Source organism: Oncorhynchus mykiss, chromosome 19, assembly GCF_057628025.1.
Source record: "Oncorhynchus mykiss isolate SJ-2025 chromosome 19, ASM5762802v1, whole genome shotgun sequence".
NCBI lineage: Eukaryota > Metazoa > Chordata > Actinopteri > Salmoniformes > Salmonidae > Oncorhynchus > Oncorhynchus mykiss.
In genome coordinates, this window is record NC_143040.1 from 55,735,415 (window position 1) to 55,752,076 (window position 16,662).

Below are 16,662 nucleotides of genomic sequence, written 5' to 3' on the forward strand. Positions count from 1 at the left end.
AGCTCATGAAGTCACTCCATCATGTCCTTTCCAACTGCTCACTCCACGCTCACAGGAGAAAAAAAATACTGCTGCAAATTCGCACCGTTCATTAAAATCACAATTTAACCAACGTTTTTGTGCCTACCTGGACTTGCCATTTGGGTTTGAAGTATTGAAACCAAACCATATGATTTGAATGAAATATATTTGAATAAACATTAAGGTGAATGTAAGAAGCGCACATAATTTCAAATAGTCTACATGTCACATTAAATGTCAAGCTGTATAAATGATTGGAGAAAGGAGCAGGAATACGTAAGAGGGGATTTTAATACTCGACCCAAAAATACAACATGCCATGAAAGGCACTGGGATGAAGCCCAAAACAAACACGTACACAAAAACACAGGGCTGTAACCCAAACAAAAGAGCGAGGTAAAACCTCTAATAAATACACAGGATGAGACCCATAATAACAAGTGCACAACAATACACGGGACGAGACCCATAATAACGAGTACACTGTACACTCAGCACCAAAACCACAGGTACTGACAAGACCCACAAACTTGGGAACAATAACCGACAAGACAATTGTGACAAGAGGGCACATGTATACAATTACTAATCAGGGGAATTGGAATCAGGTGTGCGTAATGAGACAGTTCAGTGTCACTGTAACCCCTGTCTGAAGCCCTTAATTGTCAATGAATCATGGCTTAGTTCTGTCTCTCTGGGTGGTGAAACAGGCCATCTTAACACTGTTCTCTCTCAAGTTTCCATTGCTCTGAGCAGTGTCTCAGAACCGTTACATTCACCAGTGTGAATACAGAGGTCCTTGTGGGGAATAACAAGCAGGAATATGGAGGAAAGGCACAGAGCTCTTTTGTTCGTGGACAGTTCTGTGGGTGTCAATGGATAAAAAAACAGACCAATAAAATTTGAAGTGAGGAAATAAATTATTTTGGGCCAGCACCTAATATGGTCATGAGATCACACAGTTTCCAGAAAACAAACCAGAATCTGGGATTCAACAGTAATCGTAATTTCACATGTTATATGTGGTAAAAAAATTACTTATTTAGAAATATTACTGAACAAGTATCATTCACTACACGAAATAGCCTAGCACTATCCATTTATCTTCTTACTTTTCATGTTAAAATTAGTCAGGAGTTGCTGATGATTGCATCATATTCCACATAAATTCCTCAGAGATTACACATTGTCCCAATGTTCTTTTGGTTTGAATAGGCCCATTTCACTTACAGCAAGCAACACGTGCTACAAAAGCTGGCAATTACCAATGAACGTTAGGCTTTTGATATGAAAGTAATGAGAGAACCTGAATCAACAGAGACACGGATCGACACGTGTATGCACACACACGCACACAAACGGTCACGTCACACACACACACAGCTGTCTGTCCGTTGGAGAGGATGACTCATGCCGAAGTCACAGAATTTCCAGGGACGCCCACCGGCGCACAATGAGACCTCAGTCAGTCCCCCATCTACAGGAGACACACATACTGCCAGGTCACCAGTGGAGAGGTCATAGATCATGATATCACTTCCCCCCTGACACGGTCTGATGGTAGAGCTACTGGTGTAAAGACAGTCTTGAGCCATGTCAAGACTGATGGTACAACTATATCACAACTATATTGAACAAAAATATAAATGCATGTAAAGTGTTGTTCCCATGTTTCATGAGCTGAAAAAAAAAGTGCCAGGAGTTTTCTATTCGCACAAAAAGCTTATTTCTCTCAAAATTGGTGGACAAATTTGGTTGCATTCCTGTTAGTGAGCATTTCTCCTTTGCCAAGTTAATCCATCCACCTGACAGGTGATGCATATCAAGAAGCTGATTAAATAGCATGATCATTACACAGGTGCACCTTGTGCTGGGGACTTATGTTCCCTCTAAGCTGCTTGCGTGTGCAGGCACACAGTGGCCCAAGACTGAGAAAAGCACGAGATTGAACTCAACTCAACTTTCTTGAGTTTTCCCTGTTATTTAACACTATTCATGTTTCCCTTTACTGTGGCAATTGTGATCGAATCAACGCAATATTAGCCACTTTCAATGCAACATACCGAAACAAAACAAACTATGCAAGAGATAATGTTGTAGGCAGAACGCATCAGAGTAGGATTCTATTGAATACGACTCAGCCCGTACTCTACACAGACCAGTGCAGCATAACCAATCAGTCAAGTGAAGAGCTTTTTTTTGTCTTGAATGGGCAGTGTTGTATTTTGAGACAAGCTTTAATAAGCTAAGTAGCCAATAGTCAGAGGGTAGCATAATTTGTCTGATTCTCTGTAATAATGGTATTGGAATAATAATGCATTTATTTTGTAAAGTGGTTTCTTGCATCAAACAACACAAAAAACATGTTCAGTCACCTCCTTGTCTGAAGGATAAGTAGATAAACAGATTAATGTCAAGCCAAGCATGTTTTTTTCAAAAGTTTTTTTTTTTTTATGTAGGCCTACATTGAACATCCCATATTGGCTGCTACTGTAGGCTGAATGACAGAACCGCTATTCCCATGTTAAAATGTTATGGGATACATTTTCTCCATAGTTTTTGATGGTAGGCCACTCTGGCATTATCTACCAAGGGAATTCTCTTCGATTATAATCACAGCCGCATATATTCCCCCCCAAGCAGACACATCGATGGCTCTGAACGAACTTTATTTGACTCTTTGCAAACTGGAATCCATTTATCCGGAGGCTGCATTCATTGTAGCTGGGGATTTTAACAAGGCTAATCTGAAAACAAGACTCCCTAAATTTTATCAGCATATCGATTGTGCAACCAGGGCTGGAAAAACCTTGGATCACTGCTATTCTAACTTCCACGACGCATATAAGGCCCTGCCCCGCCCTCCTTTCGGAAAAGCTGACCACGACTCCATTTTGTTGATCCCTGCCTACAGACAGAAACTAAAACAAGAAGCTCCCGCACTGAGGTCTGTTCAACGCTGGTCCGACCAATCTGATTCCACACTCCAAGACTGCTTCCATCACGTGGACTGGGATATGTTTCGTATTGCGTCAGACAACAACATTGACGAGTACGCTGATTCGGTGAGCGAGTTCATTAGAACGTGCGTTGAAGATGTTGTTCCCATAGCAACGATTAAAACATTCCCAAACCAGAAACCGTGGATTGATGGCAGCATTCGCGTGAAACTGAAAGCCAGAACCACTGCTTTTAATCAGGGCAAGGTGACCGGAAACATGACCAAATACAAACAGTGTAACTATTCCCTCCGCAAGGCAATCAAACAAGCTAAGCGTCAGTATAGAGACAAAGTAGAATCTCAATTCAACGGCTCAGACACAAGAGGTATGTGGCAGGGTCTACAGTCAATCACGGATTACAAAAAGAAAACCAGCCCGTCACGGACCAGGATGTCTTGCTCCCAGGCAGACTACATAACTTTTTTGCCAGCTTTGAGGACAATACAGTGCCACTGACACGGCCCGCAACTAAAACATGCGGACTCTCCTTCACTGCAGCCGACGTGAGGAAAACATTTAAACGTGTCAACCCTCGCAAGGCTGCAGGCCCAGACGGCATCCCCAGCCGCGCCCTTAGAGCATGCGCAGACCAGCTGGCTGGTGTGTTTACGGACATATTCAATCAATCCCTATCCCAGTCTGTTGTTCCCACATGCTTCAAAAGGGCCACCATTGTTCCTGTTCCCAAGAAAGCTAAGGTAACTGAGCTAAACGACTACCGCCCCGTAGCACTCACTTCCGTCATCATGAAGTGCTTTGAGAGACTAGTCAAGGACCATATCACCTCCACCCTACCTGACACCCTAGACCCACTCCAATTTGCTTACCGCCCAAATAGGTCCACAGACGATGCAATCTCAACCACACTGCACACTGCCCTAACCCATCTGGACAAGAGGAATACCTATGTGAGAATGCTGTTCATCGACTACAGCTCGGCATTTAACACCATAGTGCCCTCCAAGCTCGTCATCAAGCTCGAGACCCTGGGTCTCGACCCCGCCCTGTGCAACTGGGTACTGTACTTCCTGACGGGCCGCCCCCAGGTGGTGAGGGTAGGCAACAACATTTACACCACGCTGATCCTGAACACTGGGGCCCCACAAGGGTGCGTTCTGAGCCCTCTCCTGTACTCCCTGTTCACCCTCGACTGCGTGGCCACGCACGCCTCCAACTCAATCATCAAGTTTGCGGACGACACAACAGTGGTAGGCTTGATTACCAACAACGACGAGACGGCCTACAGGGAGGAGGTGAGGACCCTCGGAGTGTGGTGTCAGGAAAATAACCTCACACTCAACGTCAACAAAACTAAGGAGATGATTGTGGACTTCAGGAAACAGCAGAGGGAACACCCCCCTATCCACATCGATGGAACAGTAGTGGAGAGGGTAGTAAGTTTTAAGTTCCTCGGCGTACACATCACAGACAAACTGAATTGGTCCACCCACACAGACAGCATCGTGAAGAAGGCGCAGCAGCGCCTCTTCAACCTGAGGAGGCTGAAGAAATTTGGCTTGTCACCAAAAGCACTCACAAACTTCTACAGATGCACAATCGAGAGCATCCTGTCGGGCTGTATCACCGCCTGGTACGGCAACTGCTCCGCCCACAACCGTAAGGCTCTCCAGAGGGTAGTGAGGTCTGCACAACGCATCACCGGGGGCAAACTACCTGCCCTCCAGGACACCTACACCACCCGATGTCACAGGAAGGCCATAAAGATCATCAAGGACAACAACCACCCGAGCCACTGCCTGTTCACTCCGCTATCATCCAGAAGGCGAGGTCAGTATAGGTGCATCAAAGCTGGGACCGAGAGACTGAAAAACAGCTTCTATCTCAAGGCCATCAGACTGTTAAACAGCCACCACTAACATTGAGTGGCTGCTGCCAACACACTGACTCAACTCCAGTCACTTTAATAATGGGAATTGATGGGAAATGATGTAAAATATATCACTAGCCACTTTAATATAATGTTTACATACCCTACATTATTCATCTCATATGTATATGTATATACTGTACTCTATATCATCTACTGCATCTTTATGTAATACATGTATCACTAGCCACTTTAACTATGCCACTTTGTTTACATACTCATCTCATATGTATATACTGCACTCAATACCATCTACTGTATCTTGCCTATGCCGCTCTGTACCATCACTCATTCATATATCTTTATGTACATATTCTTTATCCCCTTACACTTGTGTCTATAAGGTAGTAGTTTTGGAATTGTTAGCTAGATTACTTGTTGGTTATTACTGCATTGTCGGAACTAGAAGCACAAGCATTTCGCTACACTCGCATTAACATCTGCTAACCATGTGTATGTGACAAATAAAATTTGATTAGATTTGATTTGGTAGACCTACATTATGACCAAATAGCCACAGTAGCCCACTTGGCCACTGTTAAAACTGACTTAAAGCAGGTACAGCCTCAAGTGTTCACAGTAAACGCGCGCTGGAAGTTGCACAGAATTTTCACAATGTTCAAGTTTTCTCAGTGCTGAAAACAATTTGAGGGAACATTGCTGAGGACAATAAAAGGCCACTCTAAAATGTGCAGTTTTGTCACACAGCACACTGCCACAGGTCTCAAGTTTTTAGGGAGCGTGCAATTGGCATGCTAACTGCAGGAATGTCCTCCAGAGCTGTTGCCAGAGAATTGTACCATAGTTTTGGAGAATTTGGCCGTATGTCCAAGCGTCCAACAAAATTTGGAAAAAAGTGGTCTGAATAGTTTCTGAATGCACTGTAGTTAGCTTCAGGATATTTTAATAAACTGGCTACTCAGCCTTTTAACTGGTATACACAAACAGTGTATTTTTCTCACGCCCCATAACGTTTTATGGCTAGGAACATCAGCAAGAAAATCATGAGATGTCCCACTCCGCCTCCCTCTCTCTCAGCAGCTCACTTTAGGGATTGTATAAATTACCAGTCAGGTCATTTTCATCAGTGCCTTTGTAATAACGATCATCCACCTAACCTTTTAAAAAGTCCTCATCATTGAGGCCAAAATACTCCACTCAACCAAAGTGGTGGGAGATCAAAGCTTTAGACTGGGACCGGTAGCATGTCTGTTGTTTTTCCTTTGGAGAGTTCTGCCCAGTCTGCTCCAGGACTAATTTTAGTAAAATGACGGTCATATCCTCCCCTTCACTCACACTTAACATTCTAAATTGGGTGGGCTCAAATTCAAGCCACACTTTTACCAAATATGGAGCTGGCCGGCTGGCCAACAAGTGCTCCGCTGTTCTCCTCTCATCTCTCTCCCAGTGACACAGGAGGAATTTCCTCTGGGAAGGGAAGAGCCACATCATGTTATGTCACGCCTACTCTGGGCTGGACAAGCATGCAGACTGGGCTGGGCTGGGAGGACTGGGCTGGCTGAAGTTGGGCTTGGTTTGGTGGACTGGTATCGGCAGAGTTGGCTGAGGTGGGCCTGTTACTTGGAAGGGAAGGGCTGGGACAAAGGCGGACTTGGCTATGGCTGGGTGGCTGTGGCTGGGTCTGTGGTCCAAAGGATGAGAGTGTGGAGGAGTCAGACCCTACGGGAAGGAAATGCAACACACCCTGGTGTGCCTCTGATTCATGTGGACGTCATGGAGTGGAAACCAAACATCTCCCAGACAGAACCTAACGTCTCCCAGACAGACAGGCCTACAGAGGTAGTGGAGGTATGGCTTGCAACATGAAAGGTTAATTGGGACACTGACCGAGGGGTGGAGAGGGATCAAATTTAGCTGACTGAGTTATCAGTAACATGACCCATTACTCTCTCCAGGTTAAGAATAATAACACAGTATGAAATTATAACTGAAAGTCAGGGATAAAGTTGAGTGAAACATGACTCAAGTAAAGTAAGAAGCAAAGAATAAGACAGAAACAGGGGAGGGAGAAAAAGAGAGAGACACGTGCAGGAGATGTGAAGATGAAACCGTTCTGCTCATCTCCCTGTGACTGTCGTTTAAAGAGTTTGTTCCAACACAAACACTGAGGTCAGGCTGTGCTGTGACTCTCCACCGCCTTACAAAATAACAGACCCCAGACAGATGATTCCGAGACACACACTGCATTACTCACCGACCATCCCAGTCCCACTCACTCTGTACACACACATCATTAAAACACTACATGTAGTCTTCAACATTAGTGGAGGCTGGGGAGGGGAGGATGGTTCATAATAATGGCTGGAATGGCGTGGTATAAAACAGATGAAAACACTGTGTTTGATACCATTCCATTCACTCCATTCCGGCCATTATTATGAGCCATCCTCCCATCAGCAGCCTCCACTGTTCAACATGCATATGATAGAGGCAACATCAATACAAAATATGGTGGTTCCCTGAAAAGATGGCTAGTCTAGACCACTTTAAAGAACCACCCTTTTGCTCAAACATTGTACTATGGGGGTTAGCCAGTTTGACATGGCAGCTATGCCTGCACCATGGACACACAAACAAACATTAGCCTCATTGCTCATTTTAAGTATTTGGTCCAACTGGCCAGAACACCAGACAACCCACCTTTGACCTACTGTAGCGTTTCATTCTGATCCAGAGTCTGGCACACACACAAAGATGTCCCAAAGCTTATGAGCTCATTCTTACAGTAACAATGCCAAGTACTGTAAGTGGTTGACTTGAGTAGCCCATCCACACGATTGTAAAAGGTGTAGAAGTATAGGTTAAATTGTATAATTAGCATACTATGGACCTAGTGGCTAGAGCAGTTCACCCACTGACACTGAAAACCAAACATGGCTTTAAATGACAGAGAAATTGATGTGGATAGAGTGAAGGAGGGAGTTAGAGGGATGGGTCCGGTTGGTCCCTTGCTACTCTATTCTCTATGTTTGGATAGCTCACTAAGGGTTATCTACACTAGGCATGGCTCACTGTCACTCATTTTACTAGTGTGGTGCTGTGAGGATGCAGGCAGCATGTGAAACATGAGCAGAGGGGATCGGGTAGTGACAGATTGGGTTACACTGCCTGCCTCGAGGGTAGATTCTCCTCATTTCTGAGGTTGAGCACTCGAGCACCCTCTTAGCGAAGTTGATGTAACAGAGAGCTAAAGATGTCAGAGGCCATGTCTATTTGTAAACTTGTTTAAATCTGATCTATAAAGTTGAATTTCAGTCCGAATTGTTGCCTGCCCTTTCCCAACACATCCTAAACCCTTTGCTATGTCCCCCCTCTCTTCTCCATTTTCTCACTCCCTATCCATCATTCTCCCTCATTTCTTGTTGTTCTAAGCCAATCTTGTTTCCTGCCATTGGTCTACAAGATAAATGCCTCATTAGCAGAGGGCTTGCTTGGGACCAGAAGGATTAAAATGGCAACTTCCTCCCGACAGGCACCGAGCCTTTCCTCTGAACAGGATGGCATGAGGCACCGAGCCTTTCCTCTGAACAGGATGGCATGAGGCACCGAGCCTTTCCTCTTAACAGGATGGCATGAGGCACCGAGCCTTTCCTCTGAACAGGATGGCATGAGGCACCGAGCCTTTCCTCTGAACAGGATGGCATGAGGCACCGAGCCTTTCCTCTGAACAGGATGGCATGAGGCACCGAGCCTTTCCTCTGAACAGGATGGCATGAGCACACAGACACACAGTATCATAAGAAATCCCCCTAATCTTGTGTTGTGGTACATTGCTGGGTACATTTGGCCAAGGCCCAGTCCTGACAGTTTCAATGATGAAGCATTTTGAAGCCCAGATGCTGGAGGAGCAAGTCCATAGTGCAGAGAAGAGCTACCGCTCACAGTTAACAGCAGCGCTACATAACAACAGACAATTAATCTTTGTCCCCTAACTCATGATGCTGACTACAGCAGTACAATAGTGCTTGGGGAGAATAAACTGCTATATTGATTTGACTATAAAAACTGGCTACTCTCAATTGGCTTCAAATTGTCACCCCGGGGAAGAAAGAATGTCTTTACGCTGAAAGATTCAGGTAAATATGCAAACAAGGGGCAAATTAAGATTGACATGCAGAAAAAAAGGTTGAGGGCAAGTTAATACTAGAATATACTTGTGAGGCCAAAAAACAGTTCCGTTTATTGATGGTGTTTTAACTGGATCTTACAACATAATGACATGCATGACTAAGCAGAGGCAAAGGAGGGCAAAGATTAAACAAAACATATTCAAGCTATTCAAATATGTTCCTAATAATTCTCATGCCAAACTATTATTAACCTTTGATGGAAGATCTCACATTACATGGAGTCACATGCAATGTGCTATTTAACATTAAACAAATTGACAACATAATTTCAGCATGCTTATAGGGAAGGACACTCAACAAGCACAGCACTTACACAAATGACTGATGATTGGCTGAGAGAAGTTGATGACAAAATGATTGTGGGGGCTGTCTTGTTAGACTTCAGTGCAGCTTTTGACATTATCGATCATAGTCTGCTGCTGGAAAAAAAATGTATGTGTAATGGCTTTACACCCCCTACTGTAATGTAGATAAAGAGTTACTTGTCTAACAGAACACAGAGGGTGTTCTTTAATGGAAGCCTCTCAAATATAATCAAGTTAGAGTCAGGAATTCCCCAGGGTAGCTGTTCAGGCCCCTTGCTTTTATCAATTTTTACTAACGACATGCCCCTGACTTTGAGTAAAGCCATAGTGTCTATGTATGAGAATGACTCAACACTATACACGTCAGCTACTACAGAGACTGAAATGACTGCAACACTCAACAAAGAGCTGCAGTTAGTTTCAGAGTGGGTGGCAAGGAACAAGTTAGCCCTTAATATTTGTAAAACTAAAAACATTGTATTTGGACCGAGCTGACACCCCATGCATACCCCCACAAGACATGCCACAAGAGGTCTCTTCAGAGACCCCAAGTCCAGAACAGACTATGGGAGGCACACAGTACTACATAGAGCCATGACTACATGTAACTTTGTTCCACATCAAGTAACTGACACAAGCAGTTCAATTAGATTTTTTTTATATATATAAAAAACACCTTATGCTACTGCGGGAACTGTGAAGGAACAAAAACATTGGCACAGACACATGAATACACACACACACACACACACGATAACATACACACTATACATACACATGGATTTAGCACTGTAGATACGTTTTAGTGGTGGAGTAGGGGCCCGAGGGCACGCAGTGTGTTGTTGTGAAATCTGTGAATGTTTTTAAAATTGTATAAACTGCCTTAATTTTGCTGGACCCCAGGAAGAGTATCTGCTGCTTTGGCGGCAGCTAATGGGGAACCATGAGAAATACAAATAAACTCAGCAAGAAAAGAAATGTCCTCTCACTGTCAACTGCGTTAATTTTCAGCAAACTTAACATGTGTAAATATTTGTATGAACATAACAAGATTCAACAACTGAGACATAAACTGAACAAGTTACACAGACATGTGACTAACAGAAATTGAATAATGTGTCCCTTAACAAAGGGGGAGTCAAAATCAAAAGTAACAGTCAGTATCTGGTGTGGCCACCAGTACTGCAGTGCATCTCCTCCTCATGGACTGCACCAGATTTGCCAATTCTTGCTGTGAAATGTTACCGTCACTCTTCCACCAAGGTACCTGCAAGTTTCCGGACATTTCTGGGGGGAATGGCCCTAGCACTCACCCTCCGATCCAACAGGTCCCAGACGTGCTCAATGGGATTGAGATCTGGGCTCTTTGCTGGCCATGGTAGAACACTGATATTCCTGTCTTGCATGAAATCACGCACAGAATGAGCAGTATGGCTGGTGGCATTGTCATGCTGGAGGGTCATGTCAGGATGAGCCTGCAGGAAGGGTACCACATAAAGGAGGAGGATGTCTTCCCTGGAATGCACAGCGTTGAGATTGCCTGCAATGACAACAAGCTCAGTCCGATGATGCTGTGACACACCGCCCCAGACCATGACAAACCCTCCACCTCCAAATCGATCCCACTCCAGAGTACAGGCCTCGGTGTAACGCTCATTCCTTCGACGATAAACTAATCCGACCATCACCCCTGATGAGACAAAACCGCGACTTGTCAGTGAAGAGCCCTTTTTGCCAGTCCTGTCTGGTCCAGCGACAGTGGGTTTATGCCCATAGGCAACGTTGTTGCCGGTGATGTTTGGTGAGGACCTGCCTTACAACAAGCCTATAATCCCTCAGTCCTGCCTCCCTCAGCCTATTGCATACAGTCTGAGCACTGATGGAGGGATTGTGTGTTCCTGGTGTAACTCGGGCAGTTGTTGTTGCCATCCTGTACCTGCCCTGCAGGTGTGATGTTCGGATGTACCGATCCTGTGCAGGTGTTGTTACACGTGGTCTGTCACTGCGAGGACGATCAGCTGTCCGTCCTGTCTCCCTGTACGGACATTGCAATTTATTGCCCTGGCCACATCTGCAGTCCTCATGCCTCCTTGCAGCATGACTAAGGCACGTTCACGCGGATGAGCAGGGACCCTGGGCATCTTTCTTTTGGTGTTTTTCAGAGTCAGTAGAAAGGCCTCTTTAGTGTCCTAAGTTTTCATAACTGTGACCTTAATTGACTACCATCTGTAAGCTGTTAGTGTCTTAACGACCGTTCCACAGGTGCATGTTCATGGTTCATTGAACAAGCATGGGAACAGTGTTTAAACCCTTTACAATGAAGATCTGTGAAGTTATTTAGATTTTTACTAATTATCTTTGAAAGACAGGGTCCTGAAAAAGGGCTGTTTCTTTTTTTGCTGAGTTTACAAATACAGAGACATATAGACACGGAGACAGTACTGGGAGAGAAGTGCAGGACATGAGCAGCTCTTTCCGTGACATCTCTCTGGTCTGAGACTGAGGGAGAAGTGTGCTGACCTTCAGGATGTTATCCTGGGAAGACATCCCTGCAGGTGTTCTTTAAAAAGCGGTGAATGGTACATTATTGGGCTCTGTTGCCATGGTGTCCGTGTGACTCTCTCCAGCAGCACATAACACAGACAGGGACATAGTAGATTACTTCCAATGTTTATTGTCACTGTTGTCATTATTGATAGGCGGTGGAGTTGTGCCTTTATCCCAGCATGAAACAGCCTTGCCCTTGGCAAACTTGCTGGCAGAGAGACAGCATACAAAGGTAACATACAAACTAAAGATTGAAAGCATGTCATTTCTGGTTTCATCTGTGGAGTTATCTGTATTGCTTCATGTTTCATTCAGTAACTAAGGTATATGGGTGCTGGGTGATTGAGTGGCCATTGTGCATTTGTCTGCCTATAAATGGCCGATGCCCTGAGTCTCGAGATAATATGAGTCATCAAGGAAAAGTGACCACACTTCCAGAGAGGGTAGTCAGGAGGGATGATTCAGCCTGAGGTGTGGTAGGGCTGGATGGGTACAGTAGGGGTCAGATTGGATTTGAGCCATCAAAATGACACCACGGGAGTCTTCAAGCCTTCATTAAAATCTCAGGCTGGGTATCATTCTGCATAACCACTTGCAGTTCAACTTTCTCTTGGCCAGATATCCCAATTACAGTTTGCAAACCAACTGTCTCATATGAGCAAACAGATGGCAGACATTACTAACTACCTATTTGACTGCTATGAGGAGGAATCAAGAGCCAACTGAGATCAACACCATTTACTTAGTATGTGTATGCCTACTGTAAAACAATAATTCATCTGCAGGGGATCAAGGGTTAAATTGACGTCAGGTTAATTCTGGAATTCCGCATCTATAAAACCTTGAGGTCTGAACTCACTTCTACAATCCAAACAATTTCCATAGACTCCTGGCTAAACCAACAGTAAACAGTGTGAGTAGAAAATCCTGGACACTCAAATTAGCATTTGGATTTTAGTTTACTATCTTTCACACACCCGGACAATGGGGGAAGATCTTGTGTACACAAGTGCAGCAGAGAAAGATCACACAGCACAGTAACAGAGGGAGAGGTGCGGGAGAGTGGTTGTAGTCACATGTGTGGCGTCACCAGGGATGATGTAACTGCTCCTGAATGCGAGGGGTGGCTCACTCTGAGGTAGCTAGCTAGCCGTAGCTGGCTGTCGCTAACACCACCCTGTCTTCTGTTATGCAGTGAAAGCCCAGTGGCCAAAGGCAAACAGTCCAGCATTATCAATACAGAACACTCATCCTCCCTCAACAAAGGCCTCTCTCCTGGACGCTGAAGATCACCTCTGTGTCAGTAGATGAGAACAAAGGAGGATAAAGAGAGAGAAAGAGAGAGATCCCATCTGTCTACTGAACCCAAGCACCGAACAGAACAGGGCAAAGAGTTTTTGACCAATCTGTGATAACAATTAGGTATAGAGTTGTCTCCGTCTCCTTTCTCACACAGGCCGATGAAGAAGGCAGACTGCTAGATCCTGTGTCCGCCATAACTGCAGTCATATTGCAAAAAGTGAATGAGTCATCTGACAGATCGTGAGTCTGTCTATTGCCATTCACCCATTTCTTGCAGAAAAGAGACACATGTATCAAGATCTCACTGTCAGCAGCATCATAACCAGTGATGATCATAATCACTAGTGAAACACTGCTTGGAGGGGGGCAGTGAGTTTACATCACCATTAAAGCTTGTTTGCAGGCAAAAGGCCTCTGACGTTTTTCCCTAAATGAATTCAGGCCCCCAAACCCACTCACCCCTCCATTCCCCCGGGGTTACACCCCCTCCTCCTGTTTTCCCTCTCCCGCTCGTTTCCCGCTCTGCCAAGCAACTGGCAGAAGAAAATCAAAAACATTTACAGATCACAAATAGGGTTAATGGGAGTTTATAAAATATTTCAGTCCTATTCTAAGTCAGATATCAGTCTGATGTCCCGAATTTTCTAGTCTAGTTCATATACCTTTTTTTAAATTAGTAACTTTAGATTGATCGAAATGCAAGTTCAAAGATCTTCCTCACATACACTACAAGCTGTATTACTTCATCGCTAATGTATGCCAACTAAGAAGGGGGAGGTATCCTCATTCTGGCAGACTTGGTGAGGGAGAATATTGTGGGAGCCAAATGCTTCTTTCCCTTTCCTGTGTACATTTCAGAAGTTTACTCTCCGACTTCTTATAAACTTGAGGAGGGGAAAGTCTGTTTTGTTGCATTTATTTGCACCACACCACCATCACTATCAGCCTAAGCAGGACCTAATAATAAACATATGACAGTAGTTGTATAAGATATTCGTTCATTCTCTCTTAAATTGACAAATATCACAAGTTCCATCCCCCTTTCAAGTGTGCCTCGACATGACAAAATAACAACTAAGCTCCCAGATATCCCACGACCGGAATTCTGTATTTAAGTCTAGGGCAGCAATTATTTTGACCACAATGCGACCAAACCGTGCTACAATGTATGGTTTATCGATTGATTGAATGCAACAATGTTTCGCTGATTTAAGGGCTATTGCTGAACTTTCAATTACATTTACAATTCAAGCTTATTCATAAAAAAAATGTGTACCAAATCGAGACACACTTGAAAGGGGAGATGCTTTTTTCTTCCTCTCCCTCTTATGGTGGGAGAAGAGGGCCGTGGTATCCGCCCTACACGTCTGACATAAAACCACATGGCCACACTTTGGGAAGTTTCAACAAAACAAATGAACCTACTGAAATTGTGACAAATCTTAAAAGGCTTGGGCAAACTTATCACCATGTTATTTGCAAGACTCGTTGACTTGTGTAGACCTATGTACGGTAAACTACGCTTCTCCAGGCAACCGTTTTTGCAAGCAAATGGCAGCAATATAACTAAAACCAAATGGTACATAAATAAGGACAGCCCACTTTTGTAACTGTCCTACGCACTCCAATAAATAAAAGTATATATTTTTCTACTGATAAATCCACAAACGACTAAATATATTTGTCAATGTAGGCTTAATAATAATTATGCTAACTTATTATTCAGAAGAATATTGATCATTAACAAACTAAACTTTTCCCAATGCCGAATGCGACGGCCGAAAGAGAGCCTGCTACTGGACAATCTATTCAGGGACGTACCTTCACAAAGAGCTCGATAACGGGTTCGTTATCCGCCTTGATTCCATTATGGGGTACAGACAGAGACATTGTGAACTAAACTTAAAAATGTTCCAAATGAAATATATATTATTTTCCAACAAACGTGTATCTTCAGCCTACTCGCTCTTCTTCGCCACCCTCTTTCCGCGCAGTATTCGGATAACAGCTTTTCCAAGGCTAGTGACCAGCTGGACAATCGCTGCAATTCTCACACAAGAGTGCTGAGGTGCTGGGAGGAGAAAGTCGACCACGAATATAGCAATGTGCTATTGGTGCAGCCAGTCTACAAAACTGACCGCTTTCCTCAGTGTTCAGCGATCGTTGATCCCTTTGACTCTTCAGTCTTTTTGATTGCTTGAGTGCTGGAGTAGGATGAAGAGAGGAGGACGGGAGGGAATAATATTTAAAGGCGTGATGTCCTCTGCAGAGCAAACAATACAAATGTGGGCAGGGTTTCAGAGAGGAGTCTTGATGGATGAAGGATGCCTGCTGCGCTCTCTGTGCGGCATGCGCCTTTGGGCAAAGTGCGAGCCTTGCATCCACAGCCGCGGGAAGCAGGGGTGCTGAGGGTGCTTGCAATAAACCAAAATATTTTTTTTATCACAAAAGTAGTGCACTGGGCCTTTACTAGTATTAGCAGACCAATCTAAACAACTGTAGCCAAGCAATTTTGTTCAGCATTTATGCTTTGGCATGGGTGTGGTATATGGCCAATATACCACGGCTGAGGGTTGTTCTTATGGATGACGCAACACAGAGTGCCTTTAGCTGTGGTATACTGGCCATATACCAAAACCCCCCGAGGTGCCTTATTGCTATTCTAAACTGGTTACCAACATAATTAGAGCAGTAAAAATAAATGTTTTGTCATACCCATGATATACAGTCTGATATACCACCACTGTCAGCCAATCAGCATTCAGGGCTCGACCCACCCAGTTTATAACAGACCGTATATCACGGGTATGACAAAATGTTTATTTTTACTGCTCTAATTACGTTGGAAACCTGTTCATAACAGCAATAAGGCACCTCGGGGATACCATGGCTAAGGGCTGTGTCCAGGCACTCTGTGTTGCATCACGCATATGAACAGTCTTTAGCCGTTGTATATTGGCCATATACCACACCTCCTCGGGCGTTACTGCTTAAATATACAGTGCCTTGCGAAAGTATTCGGCCCCCTTGAACTTTGCGACCTTTTGCCACATTTCAGGCTTCAAACATAAAGATATAAAACTGTATTTTTTTGTGAAGAATCAACAACAAGTGGGACACAATCATGAAGTGGAACGACATTTATTGGATATTTCAAACTTTTTTAACAAATCAAAAACTGAAAAATTGGGCGTGCAGAATTATTCAGCCCCCTTAAGTTAATACTTTGTAGCGCCACCTTTTGCTGCGATTACAGCTGTAAGTCGCTTGGGGTATGTCTCTGTCAGTTTTGCACATCGAGAGACTGACATTTTTTCCCATTCCTCCTTGGAAAACAGCTCGAGCTCAGTGAGGTTGGATGGAGAGCATTTGTGAACAGTAGTTTTCAGTTCTTTCCACAGATTCTCGATTGGATTCAGGTCTGGACTTTGACTTGGCCATTCTAA

General features: G+C 44.1%; 1 protein-coding gene across 1 annotated transcript in view; it reads right to left on the reverse strand.

Annotated features, from left to right (window-relative positions):
• The window catches only part of LOC110498013 (chloride intracellular channel protein 4), a 28,204-nt gene extending 12,597 nt beyond the window's left edge, over positions 1 to 15,607 (reverse strand). Inside the window, exon 1 of the mRNA XM_021574543.3 lies at positions 15,038 to 15,607. Coding sequence (XP_021430218.1) covers positions 15,038 to 15,106 — 69 coding nt within the window. The 5' untranslated portion in view covers positions 15,107 to 15,607. The remainder of the gene's footprint in view (positions 1 to 15,037) is intronic.
• Between the last annotated feature and the right edge of the window lie 1,055 nt (positions 15,608 to 16,662).